Source organism: Lepidochelys kempii, chromosome 2 (assembly GCF_965140265.1).
Source record: "Lepidochelys kempii isolate rLepKem1 chromosome 2, rLepKem1.hap2, whole genome shotgun sequence".
In the NCBI taxonomy this organism is placed as follows: Eukaryota; Metazoa; Chordata; order Testudines; family Cheloniidae; genus Lepidochelys; species Lepidochelys kempii.
In genome coordinates this window covers 1,846,105-1,869,541 of record NC_133257.1, presented here as the reverse complement: position 1 = coordinate 1,869,541, position 23,437 = coordinate 1,846,105, and the positions used below count along the sequence as shown (strand labels likewise).

The 23,437-nt window shown below is 62.3% G+C and overlaps 1 protein-coding gene across 1 annotated transcript in view; it reads right to left on the bottom strand.

The window, feature by feature from the left end:
• WDR97 (WD repeat domain 97) overlaps window positions 1-21,316 on the bottom strand; it is a 71,848-nt gene extending 50,532 nt beyond the window's left edge. The window contains 12 exon segments of the mRNA XM_073335044.1: window positions 911-1,066; window positions 1,618-1,693; window positions 3,121-3,248; window positions 4,064-4,196; window positions 9,985-10,075; window positions 15,630-15,866; window positions 16,529-16,677; window positions 18,106-18,769; window positions 19,122-19,215; window positions 19,217-19,244; window positions 19,914-20,497; window positions 21,206-21,316. Coding sequence (XP_073191145.1) covers window positions 911-1,066; window positions 1,618-1,693; window positions 3,121-3,248; window positions 4,064-4,196; window positions 9,985-10,075; window positions 15,630-15,866; window positions 16,529-16,677; window positions 18,106-18,769; window positions 19,122-19,215; window positions 19,217-19,244; window positions 19,914-20,497; window positions 21,206-21,316 — 2,451 coding nt within the window.
• Between the last annotated feature and the right edge of the window lie 2,121 nt (window positions 21,317-23,437).

Genomic DNA, 23,437 nt, shown 5'->3' with positions numbered 1-23,437 from the left:
TTCATGTGATGGAATTGAATGGGCCTTTTTTTCATTTGACTGTTTCTCTTCAATTCCTCCCTGTACTTTATCAAGTTCCATCCTCTCCTCTTTACTAGGCCAAAGAGTATCCCCTTTAATAAATCCTCCCCTAAGGAATGTCTGTCCAAACCATGTGCTCCTCTGCACCTGTCAGCTTTCCCTCCGCTCTTAGTTTAAAAATGCCTCTGACCTTTTGAATTTTCTTGCTAGCAGTCTGGTTCCGGTTTGGTTTAGGTGGAGTCCATCCTTCCTATACAGACTCCTTCTTTCCTAAAAGGTTCCCCAGTTCCTAATAACACTAAACCCCACCGCCCTACACCATCCTCTCATCCATGCACTGAGACCCCACAGTTCTGTTGAACTGGCCCTGTGCGTGGATCTGGAAGCATTTCAGAGAATGTTACCAGGGAGATTCCAGAGTTTAATCTCTTGCCTACATTTGGCCTCCAGGACCTCTCTCCCACCTTCCCCTATGTCACTGGTACCTACATGTACCACGGGCTCCTCCCCAGCATTGCACATAAGTCTGAGCGACCTGCAATCTTTGCACCCAGCAGGCAAGTCACCATGTGGTTCTCCCGGTCACCACAAGCCCAGCTCTCTTTATTTCTAATGACTGATTTCCCCATTGCTATTCCCGGTCTCTTCCTACTACTTGGGATTACCTCCCCTGGACAGGTCTCCTCAGTGCAAGAGGACACCATGACATCATCTGGAAGGAGGGTCCCACCTATGGGGTAGTTCCTGCCCCCAAGCTGTTGCTATGTCTGTCTCAGAGCCCCCCAGCCAGCCCTTTCCTAGGCAGAGCTCCTGCTAATCCCAGAACACAGAGCACGTCTGGCCGGGCCCCATGATCCACTGCCAGCCCCCTCCCCATCCACACCGTCACCTGGATCCTCGGTGGCTGCCTGTAGACAAGATGCATGTAGCGTTCAAAGGCCTCGTCCTGCAGCTTCTTGTGCAGCCTGGGCTTCCTGGCGGCGGAGAGCTTCCCCTGCTGAATGAGGAGCAGATCCTGGTCCCTCGCGGCCAGCTGGGCACAGGCCTGCAACGTTCAAAGGGGCCCTGGCTCACAGTCGTTCCAGGCAGGCTGAGAAGCCCAATGACTGTCTGGGGAAGTGGCAGGGCTTGGGAAGCGGGTCTGCAGCTGCCAGGCAGCCACTGGCATGCAGCAGAGCCCACCCACGACAGCAGCCATTGTGGTGGGGGGCTGGGAACAGCAGACGGCTGCCCAGATCCGGGGGCTGTGCAGGGACTGGAGGGCCAGAGGCTGCACATGGGCCAGAGGTGCCTGTGGCTCAGGGCTTGGTGCCAGCCCTTTCCCACGGTCTGAGGTCAGGACCCACACTGGGGGCCTGGTGTCCAGTGTCTGGTGCCTGGATTTCGTGCCCCTGCAGGCCCAGGGGCCGTCCATGTCCTTACTGACTAACAGGGGCCACCTCCCAGCCTCCCCCCCGCATCCCTGCTCGAGCAAGCTCCGACAGGGCAGAATCTTTGGCCCAGTGGGATTGGTGCTTTGGCCTATCACTCAAGTGCTCTAGACCAGCGCTGGGGGAGGCAGGGCCAGCAGCTTGCCGTCCCACCATCAGGCGTCACCTCCTCCTTCTCCTGGCGCACCCAAGAGTAGTCCTCATCCTTCTTGAGCTTCCAGGGGAGCAGCGGCACGCACAGCCTGCAGAGAGGGACACGCCTGTCAAGAGCCAGGCTCATGGCCCCCAGGCCATCCACCGGCCTTTGCCCGCCACAGCCAGGGCGGCAACCCCCGACACGTGGCCCTAAATCCTCACAGAAGCAAGAGACGGCTCATCGGGTGCAAACTAGCACCAGCGTCCCCCCGGGATCTCAGAACACCCCCACTCACCGCACGTCCCCTCCCCTGCCTGAGCGCACCTGGGGCAGCAGACCCTGGGCTGCCCCTCCCCTCGCTCTCAGGGCGACAGCAGCCTGCCTGGGGCTGCACTCCGCAGGGGTGGGAGGGGCTGCCCGAGCCAAGAGACATGACCCAGGGCCGCCGGTGGGCCGCCCAGCGTTGCCCCAACGAGGGCCACGCGGGTCAGGAACGTCGGGTGTGGGGGGGTGGGCCTGTCTGTGTGTCCGTCTGTCTGTCCCCATGTGTGTCTGGCCATCCATCTGTCCCTACTTGTGGGTATGTCCATCTGTCTGTCTGTCCCCACGTGTATGTGTCCCCACGTCCGCCTGTCACCACATGAGTGTGTGGGGTGTGCCCACAGTTGCTTTTGGGTGAGGACTCCCCCCATGTATCTCGCTGGTGCCCCCCCATTACACTGCTCTTAGGCAGATCTGCAGCCACTGCCCTCGACCCCTCCCCACACCCAGCTCTGAGGCTGTGCGTTCTGCATCCACAGAGAATCCCTCGGTCCAGGCGGAAAACTTCTCTTCCTCCTGAGGACACTGGGGATGAGGGATGGAGCTTGCAGAGCTCACAACATGGAGCACAGCAGGGGAGAGTGTTGGGGGGTCCTCCAGCCATGGCGGAGAGGGTGCACTCACGGTGGGGAGGTTCTCCGGCCATGGCGGTGTGGGTGCACCCGGGGGGGTGGGAGGTTCTCCAGCCATGGCGGTGTGGGTGCACCCGGGGGGGTGGGAGGTTCTCCAGCCACGGCAAAGCGGGTGCACCGGGGGGGGGAGGGGAGGTCCTCCAGCCATGGCGGCGTGGGTGTACCCGGGGCGGGGAGGTTCTCTGGCCATGGCAGAGGGGGTGCACCCAGGGAGTGGGGGGAAAGTCCTCTGGCCATGGCAGGGTGGGTGCAGCCAGGGGGGGGAGGTTCTCTGGTCATGGCAGAGGGGTCGCACCCAGGGAGTGTAGGGAAAGTCCTCCGGCCATGGCGGTGTGGGTGCAGCCGGGGGGGGGAGGTTCTCTGGTCATGGCAGAGGGGTCGCACCCAGGGAGTGGGGGGAAAGTCCTCTGGCCATGGCAGTGTGGGTGCAGCCGGGGGGGAGGTTCTCTGGCCAGGGCAGAGGGGGTGCACCCAGGGAGTGGGGGGAAAGTCTTCTGGCCATGGCGGTGTGGAACCGTGTATTTGGCAGGAGCTTGGAGCACCCGGCCTGACCGTGGGGCAGACCCCTGGCTGGGCTCACTTGACAGAGAGGGAACGAGGGTCCAGGAGCAACCGTTGTCTGGCGTCCTTGTTAAGGGGCCGCAGTGAGCCCTCGCTGATGGGAAAAGGAGCGTCCTGCACGGGGTCTAGGAGGCTCATGCACAGCAGCTGCAGGAGAAAGAGGCCCTGAGTCTAGCCAGCTGCGGAGGGGCAGGGGCTCCTAGGGGAGGGCAGCACACATGGCATTGATGGAAGAGAACTGGTCCCCCCACGTCATCCACTCAGTGTCTAACTGCATCTCCGGGGACCCCCAGTTACTGCAGTCCCAGCCTCTCCCAGCAGGGGGTGCTGTGGGGAGCGGGGCAGGAGCTGGCTGGGCGGAGCTCCTGTCTACTCCAGCCCCAGCCTCTCCCAGCAGGGGGCGCTGTGAGGAGTGGGGCAGGAGCTGGCTGGGGGGGAAGCTCCTGTCTACTCCAGCCCCAGCTTCTCCCAGCAGGGGGCACTGTGAGGAGTGGGGCAGGGCACTGTCTATGGGGGGCGCTCCCGGCTACTCCAGCCCCAGCTTCTCCCAGCAGGGGGCACTGTGAGGAGTGGGGCAGGGCACTGTCTATGGGGGGCGCTCCCGGCTACTCCAGACCCGGCCTCTCCCAGCAGACTGTGTCCGAGTGTTGGGGGGTCCTCCAGCCATGGTGGAGAGGGTGCACTCACGGTGGGGAGGTTCTCCGGCCATGGCGGTGTGGGTGCACCCGGGGGGGTGGGAGGTTCTCCAGCCACAGCAAAGCAGGTGCACCGGGGGGAGGGGAGGTCCTCCAGCCATGGCGGCGTGGTTGCTAGGTACAGGGCTAGTCCGGGCAGACATTGTGCACAGAGTAGGCCCCTGGGGCAGGTATCCCTGAGCAGCCTGGTTCGTGTGTACCTGTGACAGGGCCCTGCCCAGCCCGTGCTGCCCTGCCCCCAGCGCTGGGCCCAAGCTCGGTCCGTACCTTGGTGAGATACAGCCTGGGCAGGTACTTGCTGTGATGTATGCGGTGCAGATGCTGCTCCACACCCAGCAGCAGGTCCCCGCACTCGTTCCCAAAGGCCAGGCTCTCCGGGATCGTGTTCAGCTTGAGGTGCCTGAGGAGAGAGGCGAGAGGTCGCGTGGCGGGGGAGCGTCGATCGGCACAGCCCCCCGCAGCAGCAGAGCGGCGTACAGCAGAGAGGCTAACAGAGGGAGTTTGCCTGGGATCTGTCTGAGAGGAGGTACGCTAAGGGCTGCCCTAGGGAGGCTGTGTTGGTGAGTATCTGAGCATCTGTTGTGGGGACAGTTTGACCGTGTGCTTGATTGGTGGTTTGAAAAGAGTGAATTGGGAGCGCTTTGTTCCAGGTGAGCCCTGAGTGGGCCTGACTGTTCTAAAAAGCCAGTCAGCTGCGAACCCGCTGAGCAGCGACCAGCAGAGCGGCTAACAGAGGGAGTTTGCCTGGGGAGAGCCCACTGAGGCTTACATCTGGCCGGCTTTTCAGTGTAGTTACTACAACTCCTGAGGCAGCTCGTAGAAGGAAGGTAATATGGATGCTGAGTGTTCAACTGTTGTGACCTGAACTGGAGGTGCCATGTTTGTCTTTCTTCCACAGGACAGAAGCGACTTTGTCTGTACAAAGTGCAAGCTGGTCTCCATATTGGAAGAGAAGGTTCAAGGTCTGGAGAAACAGGTATCGACCCTGCTTTGCATAAGAGAAACTGAAGATTTCTTGGACAGACGTCAGGATATGCTTCTACGGGCACAATGTTCTGAAGATTCAGAGCAGGCTGCGCAGCGGAGACAGGAGGATGGTGAAGAAATTTGGCAGCATGTGACCTCCAGAAGAAGAAAGGGGAGCGTCCAAGGACCAGCAACACAGATACAGGTAAGCAAGCATTTTCATGTTCTCTCCACAGATACTAATGCGGAGAGTGGACCAGATGATACGTCTGAGGGAAGGGAGCAGAAGGAGACTCCGCCGATTGGAAGGCATGAGATGCACTGTCCTAGGGTTGGGGGTTCCACGGCTGAGCCGGCCAAGGCTCTCGATTGCACATGGCTGGGAGCCCAGGACCACAGGGGCAGGTAATTTCCATGCCCTGAACAGCCCGAGGCTGGTACAAGTTTGCCAGGTCCCAGAGTGACCTATCAGTCGGCGGGGCTGGGCCTGTGCCCCTCCGGCAGTGAGAGTCGGGGACACCAGAGACGGACGCTGCATTTTCTGTCTTTGCTGCTCATCATTCCCCTCGCGTGTTTGTCTGGTTTTGTCTTTCTGGAATTGGGATCAGCCTTTAGCAGCAGCCCCTGCCCCTCCCAGCTCTTTTCCCTTCCCCTAGGACAGTTCTTACCATCTTAACCCCAGCTAAGGGGCTGCCTGGCCAGGGGGTTTCCCAGGGAAAGGGCCCCAGGGGTGCTGTTAACATACCAGCCCTACGGAACCCCTGAGGTTTCCAGCGCTCGCCCCGATGTGACGACTTCCCTGTGCAGGGTGAAGGGACATTTCTTGGGGCGTCTGCCACGGGACCGAGCTGGCTCAGCTCCCTGGATCCCAGACCTTGTTTAACACTGTGCAGCTCCAGTCAGTGACAGGAGCAGGTTAACACCGGAGGCCCACAGACACCAGACCCCCAGGGCCGTGAGACCCACGCAAAGCCCCCACAGCGACAGCGGTATGGGCAGGATCTGGGCAGGGTCCCTGACAGGCCGTGCTGGCTGGCCTGGCAGGAGCGTCTTGGGACTGTTCTTAATGTTTCCTCTGAATATTGGGGGGGTGCCTCAGTTTCCCCTATGCAATTCTTAAGTATCTAGGGGGTGGGGTAAGGGTGTATGATCATTGCAGAGCCCTAGAGGGCAGGTGTGTGCAGGGGTCTGGACACAGAGAATGGCCTACACCCTGTTTCCTGGCAACTGATGGCCTGGGCCCTTCCCCCCTGCAAGGTGAGAGCTAAAGGGTTGGAGAACAAAGGAATCCGGTGACCTCCTGGCCCAGGAAAGGAACAAAGCCCAGGGGAGGAGGGTCTGGAGGGAGTTTCAGTTTGGGGCTGGCTGGGACATGGAGTGAAGGGCAGATGTGGTTGTCTGGCTCACTGCCCCCCCAAAATGGACCCAGCTGAGGGGTCCCGTTCTCTGCACCTGCAAGCTCTGTTTTAGACCATGTTCCTGTCGTTTAATAAACCTCTGTTTTACTGGCTGGCTGAGAGTCACGTCTGACTGCGAAGTTGGGGTGCAGGACTCTCTGGCTTCCCCAGGAGCCCCGCCTGAGCGGAGTCGCTGTGGGAAGCGCACGGAGAGGCAGAGGAGGCTGAATGCTCCGAGGTCAGACCCAGGAAGGTGGAAGCTGTGTGAGCTTTGTGTCCTGAAGACAGTCTGCTCCCAGAGAGGAGACTTCCCCAGAGTCCTGACTGGCTTCACGGGGAGCAGTTCCAGAGCATCGCCCAGGGACTCTGTGACAACTGGTGTCAGTGGTGGGATGTACTGCACCCCGTGGACGGCGCTTCCTGCAGTAAGTGACTGGGAAGCAGTAAAACGAAGGGGGATTGACGGTGACCAGGCGTGCTGAAGATTCGGAGAGAGACGGTTTCAGGGGGTGGTTAACCCCTGGGAGTGTGTGACCAGCGAGAAGGACTTTTGCAGTAACAGGGTTCCCCTGGGGATTGCAGCGAGCGGTTCCAGGGGCGGACAAGTCTGCAGCTCGACCCTGGCAAAGAGGTGGTGACCTCGAGAAGGGCTGGCATACTAGGGGTTCTCCCTGGAAACAGTGGGGAGCTGAGAGCACACAGGCCTGTGAGTCCACAACAACCTGGGAAGAGCGGAGTGATGGCCTGTCACCGTCTCCTTAAGAAGGACATTGTAACCCTGTGCAGAAAGGAAGGGTTGAGCATTGGAAAGTTCACCAAAGCAGAGTTAATCGTGCAGCTGGAGGAGGATGACCGCTCTAAGGAACAGATTCCTGACCCCAACTGGGGCTACAGCAGGATCTGGGAGCAGCTGGAGTGGTAGCCAGGCAGCGCCAGGACTCCTGTCCCTGACCAGACGAGGGTCTTCACGATCGGGTTCCCCATCGGGGAATCGGAGATGGATGGTTTGGAGCTGAGTCCGAGAGAGCAAGAGGACTGTGAGAGACAGCGAGAGCCCGAGAAAGAGCTGCAGAAGCAGCAGCAGCATGAAATGGCAGTGGTGGGGCGGAGAGGCCTAGGGGACCTCCCCGGGGTGAGTGGGGATAGACCCCAGGGTGCCAGTTCCACAGGGAACCTCGAGACTAAATTGCTGCCCCTAGTTAAGGGGGGGGATGTGGATGCCCACCTCACTGCCTTTGAGCAGACTGGAGATTTGAACCAGGGGGACCCTGCGGAAAAGCCCCGGTGTCTAGCTCCCTTGCTGGGTCCCAAGGCCATAGACTCCGTCAGCCAGATGGGTGGGGAGGTGGACAGGCTCCCACTCCTGACCCCAACCTATATGTCTGTGTGGAGTTTCCTGGGGCCAGGCCCCTCGAACCCCCAGTGGGAGCGGAAGGTGATGGTCAATGGCGAGACGTTCCTGGGGTGGCAAGATCCTGAGACAGAGAGAACTGTTGTCAGGCCCTGGGTGGTGCAGCCTCTGATGCTGAGGGTCTGTGTGAGCTGTGTGAGGGTCCCAGGGACGAAGCCCCTCGCCCTGCCTGTGGCCCAGATCCCTGTGCAGACCCAGGAGGGGTGGGGCTGGCTGGTTGTTGGGGACACCAGCTGCGAGACCCTGTTGTGGGGTGATTGTGTCTCTTTGGGACAGGATCCAGGCCCTGCTCCTGTAACTCCCAAGGGTTTGAATTTGAATCCAAGGAACCAATCAGTGGAGAGGGAAATGGTCAGTGAAAATGCAGATGACCTGGCTGGCAGCAGGGAGGAGCCGCTAGTCTCAGGCTACCTGCCTGTCGGTAACCAGACCCCTGGGGCTCCCCGCCCCCTTGAGCACCGAAGAGGGGGCTCATGCTGGCTCTGATGCTGTGAGGAAAGCAGCAAGCTCGCTGCCTGCCCCCACTGGGACAGCAAGGGCAGTGCTGAGCAAGGGGGGAGATAAGACCCCAGCTGAGTTGGGGGAGACACAGGCAGGGCAGGGGATCTGTGGGGAGTGGCAAGGTGCTGGGTAAGGAAAGTCTGGATGAGCCCAGGCAGCCTTGTGAGCTGATGGCTTTGTCTAGTCAGCAGGGTGGGAAGGCGAGGAGAGTGGAAGATGAGTGTCCCTGGACCTTACCTGTTAGCTGGGGGGAGAATTGGGACAGTGAAGGAAACGTGCCTGTGTCTGTCAGGGGTATTGACTTGCCTATGGAGGGAGCTACCCTGGTCTCCAAACAGTTGTCTGTGACCAGCCCTGTGTGCTGGGACAAGGGGAATGAGATCCCAAGCTGTGTGTCTGGTAAAGGAGAAAGCGTGTCCGGCTCTTCTTTGTCTGTGGAGCGACAGAAGGGGCCTTTCAGCCTGTGATGGTTGAGGGTCGTGCAGTTGTCTCAGAGCTGGTTCTGGATTCAGCTAACGCCCAGGAAGGGAAGGGCCCTAAGTTTGTGTCTGCTCGGGAGAATGGCCCTGTAACTAGGTCACATCCAGTTAGTGTCTATGTAAAATCCCAGAGCCCAGACAATTCTGGTGCTTGTATTTTGCCTGTTGCTAGTGTGTTGTTGGGAAAGGGTGGAGCAACTTTGTCTAATCAGGGTGAGATCCTAGCCAGGGCACAAGGAGAGCATGAAGGTGTGTGATTGTGTTACCTACTGAGGGAGTGGAAACCTGTAGCAAGAAGGAAAAGATTCCTGAACTTGTATGTGGCAAAGGGAAGGAGAATGCTTCTGACCTTTTATCTAGGAAGTCTGTCAGTTTGCCTGAAAGGGGATTGTGTAGGAATCCGCCGGATGGGCCAGAGGTAATTCTGGATGTAAGGGAGACCCAGAAAGAGTCTGTTGTTGCTCAGGAAAGTGTTCCTCTAGAGCAAGCCCTCGGTAAAGAGGGTAAGAGCAGAATTTCTGTGAGGGGTGAATTGTTACATAGAAAAGCCCTAGGGAAAGGAATCCTCATGGAGTCTTTGCAAGCAGTTTACTGCAACTGAAGGGTGTGAAAGTGATTTAATCAAGAAAGTTTCAGTTCCTAACAGCCAGAACTTTTCTGTTGTGAATGGATCCACTGACTTTCCTGTTGAAAGATCCAGTGTGGATAGCTTTGAGAAGGTCTCAGATGAAGTGAAAGCTGTTTAACTTTCTTAACAGTCCTATAACCAAGTGGCTGTGTTTGGCCAGCTTGTTGGGGAGAAGACCCAATCCCAGTTTGACCCCTGGGGTTTTGGGGTGGCCAAAGGGCACAGGCCGCATAAACCTTCCCACATGCGGCCTGCGAGCGCTATTGACCACCCCCGACCTAAGGGAGGGCATGAAACTGGAAGGGCAGACGTGGTTGTCTGGCTCACTGCCCCCCAAAATGGACCCAGCTGAGGGGTCCTGTTCTCTGCACCTATAAGCTCTGTTTTAGACCATGTTCCTGTCGTTTAATAAACCTCTGTTTTCCTGGCTGGCTGAGAGTCACATCTGACTGCGGAGTTGGGGGGCAGGACTCTCTGGCTTCCCCAGGAGCCCCGCCTGAGCGGACTCGCTGTGGGAAGCGCACGGAGGGGCAGAGGATGCTGAATGCTCCAAGGTCAGACCCAGGAAGGTGGAAGCTGGGTGAGCTGTGTATCCTGCAGACAGGCTGCTCCCAGAGAGGAGACTTCCCCAGAGTCCTGACTGGCTTCACGGGGAGCAGTTCCAGAGCATCGCCCAGGGACTCCGTGACACCCCAGGGCCGTGAGATCCACGCAAAGCCCCCACAGTGACTGCGGTATGGGCAGGATCTGGGCAGAGTCCCTGACAGGCCGTGCTGGCTGGCCTGGCAGGAGCGTCTGCCTCTCACCTGAGTAGCTGGTTTTGGGCGTTCCAGACCTTCACCGACCCATCCCTGCTGGCCGATGCAAAGAGCTTCAGCGTGGGACAGCAGCACAGGCCTACAGGGCAGGAAAGAGCTGCCATTAAACAGGGAGCGCCCCCCCCCAGCCTGGGGCTGGCCCCCCATGCAGCATGCCCTGGGGGGAGTAGAAGCGCCATGAACTGGCTATACCCCATGGGGCACCAACAGTCCCTTGTCCCACCCAGGCAGGGCACGGCCCACAGGACACAGTGTGACACTGCCAGACCAGGTGCCAACTCCTGCCAAGGTCCCCTTGTCTCAAGGGAACCCCGACAAATACGTCACTGGAACCAGCCTGGCCCACCTGAGTGTGAGCATCATTCAGACAGGGATCATCAGAATGTGATTCGTGCTTAGACTGTATGGAAAGCTGGTGAGTTCCTGTCGGCATTAATCTCACGGATGTGACGAAGTGGGACTCTTCTTAATGTTTCCTCTGAATAGTGTGGGGGTGCCTCAGTTTCCCCTAGGCAGTTCTTAAGTATCTAGGTGGTGGGGTAAGGGTGTATGATCATTGCAGAGCCCTAGAGGGCCGGTGTGTGCAGGAGTCTGGACACAGAGAATGGCCGACACCCTGTTTCCTGGCAACTGATGGCCTGGGCCCTTCCCCCCTGCGAGGTGAGAGCTAAAGGGTTGGAGAACAAAGGAATCAGGTGACCACCTGGCCCAGGAAAGGAACAAAGCCCAGAGGAGGAGGGGCTGGAGGGAGTTTCAGTTTGGGGCTGGCTGGGACATGGAGTGAAGTGCAGACGTGGTTGTCTGGCTCACTGCCCCCCAAAATGGACCCAGCTGAGGGGTCCCGTTCTCTGCACCTGCAAGCTCTGTTTTAGACCATGTTCCTGTCGTCTAATAAACCTTCTGTTTTACTGGCTGGCTGAGAGTCACGTCTGACTGCGGAGTTGGGGTGCAGGACCCTCTGGCTTCCCCAGGAGCCCCACCTGAGTGGACTCGCTGGGGGGAAGCGCACGGAGGGGCAGAGGATGCTGAATGCTCCGAGGTCAGACCCAGGAAGGTGGAAGCCGGGTGAGCTGTGTGTCCTGAAGACAGGCTGCTCACAGAAAGGCGACTGCCCCAGAGTCCTGACTGGCTTCATGGGGAGCAGTTCCAGAGCATCGCCCAGGGACTCCGTGACAACTGGTGGCAGCGGTGGGATGTACTGCACCCCGTGGATGGCACTTCCTGCAGTAAGTGACTGGGGAGCAGTAACACGAAGGGGGATTGCCGAGGACCAGGCATGCTGAAGGCTCAGAGAGGAGTGGTTTCGGGGGGCGGTTAACCCCTGGGAGTGTGTGACTAGCGAGAAGGACTGTGCAGTAATGGGGTCCCCCTAGGGACTGCAGTGAGCAGTCTCAGGGGCGGAGGAGCCTGCAGCTTGGCCCGGGGAGAGAGAAGGACTTTTGCAGTAACAGGGTTCCCCTGGGGATTGCAGTGAGCAGTCCAAGGGGCGGAGGAGTCTGCAGCTCGACCCTGGCAAAGAGGTGGTGACCTCGAGAAGGGCTGGCACACTAGGGGTTCTCCCTGGAAACCGTGGGGAGCTGAGAACACACGGGCCTGTGAGTCCACAACAACTTGGGAGGAGCGGAGTGATGGTCTGTCACCGTCTCCTTAAGAAGGACATTGTAACCCTGTGCAAAAAGAGAGGGTTGAGCGTTGGAAAGTTCACCAAAGCACAGTTAATCGTGCAGCTGGAGGAGGATGACCGCTCTAAGGAACAGATTCCTGACCCCCAATGGGGCTATAGCAGGATCTGGGAGGAGCTGGAGTGGTAGCCAGGCATCGCCAAGACTCCTGTCCCCGACCAGACGGGGGTCTTCACGATTGGGTGCCCCATCCGGGGATCGGAGACGGACGGGATTGGAGCTGAGTCCGAGAGAGCAAGAGGACCGTGGGAGACAGCGAGAGCCCGAGAAAGAGCTGCAGAAGCAGCAGCAGCATGAACTGGCGGTGGGGGAGCGGAGAGGCCTAGGGGACCTCCCCGGGGTGAGTGGGGATAGACCCCGGGGGGCCAGTTCCGCAGGGAACCTCGAGACTAAATTGCTGCCCCTGGTTAAGGAGGGGGGGATGTGGATGCCACCTCACTGCCTTTGAGCAGGCTGGCGATTTGAACCAAGGGGACCCTGCGGAAAAGCCCCGGTGTCTAGCTCCCTTGCTGGGTCCCAAGGCCATAGACTCCGTCATCCAGATGGTTGGGGATGTGGACAGGCTCCCACTCCTGGTCCCAACCTATATGTCTGTTTGGAGTCTCCTGGGGCCAGGCCCCTCGGATCTCCAGTGGGAGCAGAAGGTGATGGTCAATGGGGAGACATTCTTGGGGTGGCCAAAGGGCATGGGCTGCATAAACCTTCCCACATGCGGCCTGCGAGTGCTATCGACCACCCCTGACCTAAGGCAGGGCGTGAAACTGGAAGGGCCTGGTGTAACTCCTACCAAGGAAGGCTGGGGCATCCATGGGAACGTTGGTGGCTTCGAACTTCCCCAGGTCACCGGCTAAAGTGACCCCGCTCAGTTCGATCTCGAAGGGGGGAGAGATGTGACGAAGTGGGACTCTTCTTAATGTTTCCTCTGAATAGTGTGGGGGTGCCTCAGTTTCCCCTAGGCAGTTCTTAAGTATCTAGGTGGTGGGGTAAGGGTGTATGATCATTGCAGAGCCCTAGAGGGCCGGTGTGTGCAGGAGTCTGGACACAGAGAATGGCCGACACCCTGTTTCCTGGCAACTGATGGCCTGGGCCCTTCCCCCCTGCGAGGTGAGAGCTAAAGGGTTGGAGAACAAAGGAATCAGGTGACCACCTGGCCCAGGAAAGGAACAAAGCCCAGAGGAGGAGGGGCTGGAGGGAGTTTCAGTTTGGGGCTGGCTGGGACATGGAGTGAAGTGCAGACGTGGTTGTCTGGCTCACTGCCCCCCAAAATGGACCCAGCTGAGGGGTCCCGTTCTCTGCACCTGCAAGCTCTGTTTTAGACCATGTTCCTGTCGTCTAATAAACCTTCTGTTTTACTGGCTGGCTGAGAGTCACGTCTGACTGCGGAGTTGGGGTGCAGGACCTTCTGGCTTCCCCAGGAGCCCCACCTGAGTGGACTCGCTGGGGGGAAGCGCACGGAGGGGCAGAGGATGCTGAATGCTCCGAGGTCAGACCCAGGAAGGTGGAAGCCGGGTGAGCTGTGTGTCCTGAAGACAGGCTGCTCACAGAAAGGCGACTGCCCCAGAGTCCTGACTGGCTTCATGGGGAGCAGTTCCAGAGCATCGCCCAGGGACTCCGTGACAACGTATCACCTCTGTATCCCCCAGTGCAAGGGAATGTTTGAGCGTGAGCCTCTGTGACCGTGTAACTCACCAGGCAGGGCAGAGACATTAACCAGTGTGAAGTGCTGGCTTCAGCAGAAGGTGTTAAGTTCTGCCCCACACGAAAGGCCCATTGACACCAGAGGGACCATTGTGGGACAATAAAGAGGACACCAGATGTTTCTTGTTCTGCCCTCCTACTCCTAGCCCTAAAGATGTGTCCTGCAAGTGAATTCCTCCCGTCAGCTGAGTTGGCAGCTCAGAGCACATTGGGGGTGTGACGATGTGACACAGCAGGGAGGGGGGAGTGTTGACCTGGGAGTGTGCCCTGGGGATGGGAGACCTGAGAGCCTGTCACCTGAGCCAGGAGGGGGAGGGGGAGGTAACACCTCTGCCCAGGAATGTGAACAGAGGCTGCAGAAGGGAACCTGCTGGGGGGGTTTAGTTTCAGTTTGGGGCTGGGTGGAGGAACACAGGGAACCCCAGGGCTGGGGTCTAAGCTCCCTGCTCCCCCAGAAGGACTTGACTCAGGGGTCCTGGTTGTACCCACAAGCTCTGTTGTGGACTGTGTTCCTGTTGTCCAATAAACCTTCTGTTTTACTGGCTGGCTGAGAGTCTCAGTGAATCCCAGGAAGAGGGGTGCAGGGCCTGGACTCCCCCACACTCCGTGACAGGGGGAGGGGAATAAAAACCCCTGACAGGGAGGAACTGATTATCTCTATGCTGCTCAGGATCTGGGGGCAGGTTTCTAGGCATAAGCAAGAGATCCCCAGTGCTCAGCCCAGGCTAGCCCTTAGGACGTATAGTATAGTTTAGTATAGAAGCTTTTATTCCCTTTTGAAATTAAGATTGTAACTCATCTGCTTTAACCTTGTCAATAACGCTCGTTTCCTTTTCCTATGTAATCAAGCTTTAGACAGCTTGTTATAGGACAGGCTACAAGCGTGGGCTTTGCTGTGAGAGCTAAGGTGCAACTGTCACAGAGTCCCCGGGCGATGCTCTGGAACTGCTCCCCATGAAGCCAGGCCGGACTCTGGGGAAGTCTCCTCTCGGGGAGCAGCCTGTCTGCAGGACACACAGCTCACCCGGCTCCACCTTCCTGGGTCTGACCTCGGAGCATTCAGCCTCCTCTGCCCCTCCGTGCGCTTCCCACAGCGAGTCCGCTCAGGCGGGGTCCTGGGGAAGCCAGAGGGTCCTGCCCCCCAACTCCGCAGTCAGACGTGACTCTCAGCCAGCCAGTAAAATAGAAGGTTTATTAGACGACAGGAACATGGTCTGACACAGAGCTTGTAGGTGCAGAGAACAGGACCCCTCAGCTGGGTCCATTTTGGGGGGGCAGTGAGCCAGACAACCACATCTGCCCTTCACTCCATGTCTCCAGCCAGCCCCAAACTGAAACTCCTTCCAGCCCCTCTTCCTCTCGCTTTCCCCTTTCCTGGGCCAGGAGGTCACCTGATTCCTTTGTTCTCCAACCCTTTAGCTCTCACCTTGCAGGGGGGAAGGGCCCAGGCCATCAGTTGCCAGGACACAGGGTGTCAGCCATTCTCTGTGTGCAGACCCCTGCACACACCTGCCCTCTTGGGCTCTGCCATGATCATACACCCTTATCCCACCCCCTAGATACTTAAGAACTGCCTAGGGGAAACTGAGGCACCCCCACACTATTCAGAGGAAATATTAAGAACAGTCCCAGTTCGTCACAGCAACTGACCTGGGGTGAGTGACGGGTCCCTTGGGACAGGGAGTAACCTGCCTATTGCCGTATCCTTGGGGTAAGGGCCCAGCTATCACACAGGCAGCTCCCCTGGGTGGCAGGTCAGATGGGAGCACCAACAGGGCCTGTCTGTGACTCCCAGGTTAGGCTGTTGTAGGGCCTGAGGAGCTCACACCTGGTAACTGGTTGGTGAAATCGAATACAGAGCTCACAGCCAATGGGGGGTTGGTGCCGGGTTCCCAGCACTCTGCCCTGAGGCTGGCATGCACGCCCTGGGGTCATGGCAGGCAGCTTGACACACTGCTTCCCCACTGAGCATGTCCCCCCTTCCCAGGGCCAGACACTCCCTGGGGGTCACCTTTCCACCCCACCCCATCTGGGGCTGGGTACTCCCCATCAGGCACTGCTATCCCTCTGCTGGGGCTGGACACCTCCATGGAGCACCATTCCCCACCCCACACCCCAAGGCTGGACACTTGCTAGGGGGCACCGCTAACCCTCTGGATGCCCAGACCCACCTCTAGTCCCAGGCTCCTGCTCTGGGTGCCTACGCAGGCCCTGATGGGAGGAGCAGAAGCCGCTGGGCTGCAGGGCTCTTACCTGTGATCTCGTCCAGTGGGTCATCCTCGGGGCTGTGCTCCTGGCAGCTCTGGGCCAGCAGGTTGTACTGGACGATGCTGTAGGTGGCGGTCTCGGGGTCCTGGATGGCGGTGCCCAGCGTGGAGCCCAGTGGGCACATGTGCAGCACGGGGTGCTGGCAGGAGAAGCTCAGCAGCAGGGTCAGGCACTCGTCAATGTAGGGGAAGATGCGCCAGACTTTCACCGTGCGATCGCCACCTGCACCGGGCCAGGCAGAGGGACACTGCCAGGCTGCTCCCACTGGGCCCCACGCTGGGCTGCAGCAGGCCACAGCTCTGGCCTATGGCCTGGCTGGGGCAGTCGGCTCACAGGGGCCTTGCTGCAAACTCCCAGACTTCGCCTTTCAGGTGCCACCACCACGGAGCTTTTCATTAGTTTGATGAAACACGTGAAACGGATGGAAATGGAGGGACAATCCCTCAGCTCCTGCCCACCCCCGGTCACGGGGGAAACATCTGCCCTCCTCCCAGGATGGGGGGGAACACCTGACCCCCCCGGGGTTGGGGAATGGGGGAGTGCCCTGACTTCTGGGGATGGGGGAACGCCTTGCCTGCGCTTCCCCTCCCGCCCCCAGGATGGGGGAACACCCTGCCAGGCCATGCCCAAGGTCCATGGACTCTCCTGCTGACCCCTCTGCCCTGTGGTTCCCTCCCTCTTTAGCGACTGGGTTTTGTGAGCTCTGGGGCCAGGACTTCTCCAGCCCCCCGAGGACCTGGTCCCTGCCTCCTGGAGCCCCGTCCATGCCATCGCTGCACAGGGAGGGCTCTGCCCTCCAAGGGCTCCGTGGGGATCCCTGCCCCGGGCCGGCAGTCACTGGGGCTGCACAGGAAGCCCGGCTGCCGGGCGCTCAGTGCACTCACCAGCTGAGATGATACAGCTGTCGTGGGGGCAGGCAGCCAGCGCGGTCACCCTCTCTGAGCCATGAGCCTTCACCTGGTACTGAACGCGCCCGGTGAACCACTGAAGCACGCAGAGTGAGCCGTCCTCCTGCCCCAGAACTGGCAGGTACCTGCGGGCAACGCACATCACCCCTGGCATAGCCACAAACTACCACAGCACCACAACAGCGAACCCACCGGAGAGGCAGGGGCTGGAGTCACCAGGAGCTGCCCCCACCTGCGCTCCTGCCCCGCCCCCCCCCTGCCCCCTGCTGGGACAGGATGGGGCTGGAGCTCCCTGCCCCAGCCAGTGCTCCTGCCCCGCTCCCCACAGCGCTCCCTGCTGGGAGCGACCAGGGCTGGGGTAGCCAGGAGCTCCCTGCCCCAGCCAGTGCTCCTGCCCCGCTCCCCACAGCGCTCCCTGCTGGGAGCGACCAGGGCTGGGGTAGCCAGGAGCTCCCTGCCCCAGCCAGTGCTCCTGCCCCGCTCCCCACAGCGCTCCCTGCTGGGAGCGACCAGGGCTGGGGTAGCCAGGAGCTCCCTGCCCCAGCCAGTGCTCCTGCCCCGCTCCCCACAGCGCTCCCTGCTGGGAGCGACCAGGGCTGGGGTAGCCAGGAGCTCCCTGCCCCAGCCAGTGCTCCTGCCCCGCTCCCCACAGCGCTCCCTGCTGGGAGCGACCAGGGCTGGGGTAGCCAGGAGCTCCCTGCCCCAGCCAGTGCTCCTGCCCCGCTCCCCACAGCGCTCCCTGCTGGGAGCGACCAGGGCTGGGGTAGCCAGGAGCTCCCTGCCCCAGCCAGTGCTCCTGCCCCGCTCCCCACAGCGCTCCCTGCTGGGAGCGACCAGGGCTGGGGTAGCCAGGAGCTCCCTGCCCCAGCCAGTGCTCCTGCCCCGCTCCCCACAGCGCTCCCTGCTGGGAGCGACCAGGGCTGGGGTAGCCAGGAGCTCCCTGCCCCAGCCAGTGCTCCTGCCCCGCTCCCCACAGCGCTCCCTGCTGGGAGCGACCAGGGCTGGGGTAGCCAGGAGCTCCCTGCCCCAGCCAGTGCTCCTGCCCCGCTCCCCACAGCGCTCCCTGCTGGGAGCGACCAGGGCTGGGGTAGCCAGGAGCTCCCTGCCCCAGCCAGTGCTCCTGCCCCGCTCCCCACAGCGCTCCCTGCTGGGAGCGACCAGGGCTGGGGTAGCCAGGAGCTCCCTGCCCCAGCCAGTGCTCCTGCCCCGCTCCCCACAGCGCTCCCTGCTGGGAGCGACCAGGGCTGGGGTAGCCAGGAGCTCCCTGCCCCAGCCAGTGCTCCTGCCCCGCTCCCCACAGCGCTCCCTGCTGGGAGCGACCAGGGCTGGGGTAGCCAGGAGCTCCCTGCCCCAGCCAGTGCTCCTGCCCCGCTCCCCACAGCGCTCCCTGCTGGGAGCGACCAGGACTGGGGTAGCCAGGAGCTCCCTGCCCCAGCCAGTGCTCCTGCCCCGCTCCCCACAGCGTCCTCTGCTGAGCACTCCCTGCCCCGTTCCCCACAACACCCCATCTCTGAGGGGCCAGGGTGGGGAGCGGAGCTGGGTCTAATCCTTACCTGTTTTTGTCCTGCAGCTTTAGCGGGAGATGTGTCCAGGACTTCTTGTCCCCTTTCTGCTCCATGATCTCCCGCCACTGGGCATAGGCCTTCTCGGGGTCCACGAGGTGGCTGTAGAGGAGCAGGCAGCGGGGCCGCGCCGACTCGCTCCAGGGCACCACAGTCTTCTTGACGCTCATGGGGTTGACAGCGGTGTTCACCCTCAGGAGCTGGCCCAGCTCCAGCAGCACAAAGAGGGTCTCCTTGGGCAGGCAGTAGGCCACCTCCACGGCCTGGCAGGGCCTGTCCAGCAGCAGCGTGGAGAGGATGCGGCCGGTGTGCGCGGCCACGAGCCGCACGGTGGAGTCCTGGCAGGCGCACGCAACTCGCACCGGGAAGCTGCCCACGGCGCTCAGGTCGACGGTACAGAGGCGCGTCACGGCGGCACCCAGCCGGGTGTGCAGGGAATAGAGCTGGTTGACCTTCCAAAGGTCCATGGTGGAGCCGGACAGCGAGACCACGTACCCCCCCTCCGGGTGCGTCTGCAGCTGCTCCACCACCTCGGCCACCTGCACTTCGTCCACCTGGTCAATGGTCTGCAGGTTCCAGGTGCGAATGGTGCCGTCCTGGGAGGCAGAGAGGATGAAGGGCCCCTGCGGGTAGATGGTCACAGCGGTCACAGGCCCTGCCGGAGAAGAAGGGAAGGAAGGCAGAGTCAGAGCAATGCCCAGGCTGCCCACGGGGGGCACTGCCAGTCTGAGGGGCAGTTTTGCTCCCAGACAGGAGTCCCCAGTCGAGGGCCACATGGGAGCCAAGGAGCACGCTTAGTGTGAGGGCAGTCTCCTCCCCCATCTCCAGGGCCGGGCAGTGGGCAGCCAGCAGGGACCCAGGTGTCAGGTGCAGCCCCAGGGCAGCAGAGGCTCTCCCTGCAAGGCAGGGGCCCGTGGCAGGGACCAGCAGCTTCAGACAGCGCCCCACTCTGCCCCCCAGCTGGGGAGGGTGCTCGTGGCAGACTGGGCTCAGCCCCCGGCCCTCACCGGTGTGTCCCACGAAGATTGTCTGGATCAGCCACTTCTTGTCCCAGACCTTGATGGTGGTGTCGCGGGAGGCGGTCACCACACACCCCCCCCGCCTCGCAATAGGCGATGTCAGTGATGGCCCTGGGAGAGAGGCAGCCATGAGTGCTCCTGCTGGCTCCGGTGCCCCACCCCTCCCAGGGCGCCGCAGGGTGCTGGGCACCAGGCAGGGTCACCCCATGACTGCACAAGCCCTGGGGCACATGGCAAGTCGCACTGGTGGCTGGGCCTGGGGGCACAGACCTGGGGGCCAGGCAGGGCTTTCTCAGCTGCAGTGTCTACGAAACTCCAGCCCCACCACCCAGGGATGGGCAGGGAGGGCTCACAGAGGGTCCCACAGCCTGCCCCAGCCCAGGCAGAGGCAGCAGCTGCCAGCGCAGCCCTCGACCCAGCAGCGCATGGGCCCGTCTCACTTTACAAACATAGAGACGAGAGCAGCCTCTGAACGTGAGCGTCAGAGAGACCAGAGGTCCCCGCATGCACTGAGGAGTCCTGGCGGTGACACACAGAACTGGCCAGTCCCATCTGTCCACACGCCCATGCCAACGCTGGGCACAGCTAGCGAGGGAGGGGAACCCGGAACCCACCCAGTGCCTCCTGCCCCTCCCCTCCCCTCCCCATGGAGCAGGAGCCCAGGGCCCAGGCCCTCCTACAAGAGCGTGAAGTTCCTTAGGGTGGAAAGCCGGCGCTCTTTCTTCACTGGGACACCTGAGGCTGGCAGGGCAGCGCCCCACTCCCTAGAGCAGCTGTCACCTGTTGTGAAGGTCCCTCTGGAAGGTCAGTAGCTCCCCCTGGGAGAGGTTGAAGACAGCAACCCCGGTGCCGCAGGCAGCAAAGCATGTCTGGGGGATGCCGGTGTCCAGGGCCAGCCGGCTGAAGGTGTCGCGAGGGGACAGGCCCTGCTGCACGGTGGCCTGGCACTGCAGCTGGCGGAATCCATAGCGGAAGGCCCAGACGGACAGGCTGCCCGCTCCAGCTGTCACCACCTGATTGAGCTCTGGGCCGTAGTGGCAGCAACGGATGCCATGCGGAGCCAGCACCTTGGAGAGGACCTCGAAGTCAGGGCTCAGCACCTGCAGGCTTCCCTGGTCCCAGGCCACGTACTTGTTGACCTGGGTGGCGTAGAGCAAGCCCGCGATGGGCTCCGGGGCCTGGGTGCTGTGGCTGAACCAGCCGTCCTCCTTGTGCAGGTGCAGCTGGTTCTCCGCGTCCAGGACCACGAAGAGGCTGGCGCTGCTGTTGTGGGCAACGCGGCGCACGGGCTGCGGGAAGCTGAGGTGACGCAGGTGCTGGAGACCGTGGGTCAGCTGAGCAGCCTTCAGCTCTTCCTTCTTCATCTGCCAGGAGGAGGAGGAGGAGGAGGAGTCACGCGACGCCACGATCCACTGCCCTCACCGCGCTGCTCAGCAGGTAACTCGGCATAGGGCAGGGCTGGCCCCCAGGTACCACTCGGGGCCCGCAGGTCCCAGCATGTCCTGCTGCAACCCGAGTCAAGTGGAGCGGTGCAAGCTGGTGCTTGACGGCTCCACGGGGAGGGTGGCTGCGTGCGAGGCACACTGACGGGGCACCTGAATGCTGCGGGTGATGTCTGGGTATCAGATGGTTTCAGGCACCTCCTGTCACATGCCGACTGCGGGAGAGCAGACACTGATGGAGCCAGCAGGAGAAACCTCCAGGGAATGGCCTGTAGGGGACGGTCAGCCCCGGCTCCGGGTGGGGAGGGACAGGGCAAAGCTAGCCTGGCTCGGCAAGAAGCTATGTGGGGATAGGGAAGCGTGGGGCCCTAGTGAGAGACCTCTGGGTTCAGCTGCTGCTCGGGCACGGCTCCACGGGGCTCCAGAGAAGGCTGGCGTTTGGGTCTGGTAGAACGAGCTGAGCAAGGATCCCGATGGATGCGCTGCCGGTGGGCTGGCGTGGTGATGTGACCGTGGCCTGGCCGGGGAGGGGCAGCAGCCACCACGGTCAGGCCATGCTCATCACCGCCCTCTCCTGCGTCTAAAGGGACACCAGGCCTCGGGCAGCTCCTTCCTTCCCCCACCACATACCTTCTCCATAGTGGCCTGGATGCCCGCCCGGAGCAAGGCCCAGAGCCGGCGGGCGCTCTTCAGCTGGGTCTCCTCCTCCCTCGCCGCCGGCAGGGGGCTCAGGTGACACATGGCGCTGGGAGTGGCGGCCACCCCTGTCGAGGTCGCTGCTGTGGAAAGAGAGGCTGGGAAACCTCCTCCCCATTCATTCACCCCCACTTGGTGCCCATGCAGCCCCTATCCCCCAGTACAGTGCTTGCGTTCCCCCGCTGTCCCTCGGCCTCGCACCATGCCCAAACCCTGCTCTCACCGCTACCGAGAGAGGGCCAAGGCCCAGGGAAGACTCCCGGCAACAGCTGGGAAGAGGCGTGTACAGGGGACATTTGACCCGTGGCAGCAGGAAGGCGGCACAAACACACCTGCCCCCGTCCTGGGCACAGAGGAGGCCCCGGTTCAGAGGGACCCAGCTCTGTGCCGGGAGGTTGCTTAGCAGCTGTGTACAGAGGGGGCATTGGCTGCATCCTCCTCTGGCATCGTCTTGGGCATGGACAGCGCCGGCAGAGGCAGCCGCCTGGTCTCGGAGGAGGCATGCTGGGGGGCAGGGCAGCCAAAGGCCCAGTGGGTGACGGGGGGCACGGGGAGGAGGTGGAGGCGAGGGCAGCCATGGGGCAACTTACAGCCACTGTCCTGCGATTCCCATTGCTCCGCCGTGGCGGAAAGCAGCATCTCCTCAGGTCAGGCTGTCCGCGCCTCAGCCCCCCGCAGGTGGCTCTGCTAGGCCAGGGGCAACTCGGCCACCCACAGGGCTCTGAGGGGCAAGAGGGAACCCATTGCTGAGCTCAGGATAGTCCCTCCTGCCGAGAGGTGGCACTGGCAACCCCCGTCCCCCAGATAAGCCCCTCCCCAGCTCACCTGAGGGGCCCTGGCAGATCAGCATCTCCCCACCTCCCCGCTGTTCACTCGCCAGGATCAGGGGCGCTGGGTCCCCTCTAACCCACCTGCCCCGGCGCAGTCCAGGCTCCGGCTCCCTGCCTGGCAGCCCCTTCCTGCCAGGGATGCTCAGAGCGGGACAACTGGAGCCTCCTGCCCACTGTACCCCCCATCTTCCACAGATGCCACCCCCCGGGCCTGACAACCAAGCTGCCCCCCAACACCCCGCCTGCCGCCTGACAGACCCCACAGTCACCAACCCCCCCAGGCCAGACGCCCGAGCTCCCCCCACAGCCCCCGCCGGTGCCACCCCCCCCCCAGGCCAGACGCCCGAGCTCCCTCCACAGCCCCCGCCGGTGCCACCCCCCCAGGCCAGACGCCCGAGCTCCCCCCACAGCCCCCGCCGGTGCCACCCCCCCCCCAGGCCAGACGCCCGAGCTCCCCCCACAGCCCCCGCCGGTGCCAACCCCCCAGGCCAGACGCCCGAGCTCCCCCCACAGCCCCCGCCGGTGCCACCCCCCCCCAGGCCAGACGCCCGAGCTCCCCCCACAGCCCCCGCCGGTGCCACCCCCCCCAGGCCAGACGCCCGAGCTCCCCCCACAGCCCCTGCCGGTGCCACCCCCCCCCAGGCCAGACGCCCGAGCTCCCCCCACAGCCCCCGCCGGTGCCACCCGCCCCCCAGGCCAGACGGCCAAACCCCTCAGCAGTCAGGCCTCTCTAGCTGGACCCTGCCAGGCCGCAGGCCCAGGAAAGGCCAATGCCACCCACCCTGCACCGGCGGGCAGAGAGCGCCCAGTGCTGGGGAAAGGCAGGTCGCCGTGGAGACGGTTCTGTTTACGGCTGCAGGATTTGCGGGCACTGACAGGCTGGGCGAGAGCAGTGCCCGCGGGGGCTCGGGTGTCTGGCCGGGGGGGCGGGGGGGTCAGTGCCCGCGGGGGCTCGGGTGTCTGGCCGGGGGGGCGGGGGGGGGTCAGTGCCCGCGGGGGCTCGGGTGTCTGGCCGGGGGGGCGGGTCAGTGCCCGCGGGGGCTCGGGTGTCTGGCCGGGGGGGCGGGGGGGGGGTCAGTGCCCGCGGGGGCTCGGGTGTCTGGCCGGGGGGGCGGGGGGGGTCAGTGCCCGCGGGGGCTCGGGTGTCTGGCCGGGGGGGCGGAGGGGGGGTCAGTGCCCGCGGGGGCTCGGGTGTCTGGCCGGGGGGGGGTCAGTGCCCGTGGGGGCTCGGGTGTCTGGCCGGGGGGGCGGGGGGGGTCAGTGCCCGCGGGGGCTCGGGTGTCTGGCCGGGGGGGTCAGTGCCCGCGGGGGCTCGGGTGTCTGGCCGGGGGGGGGT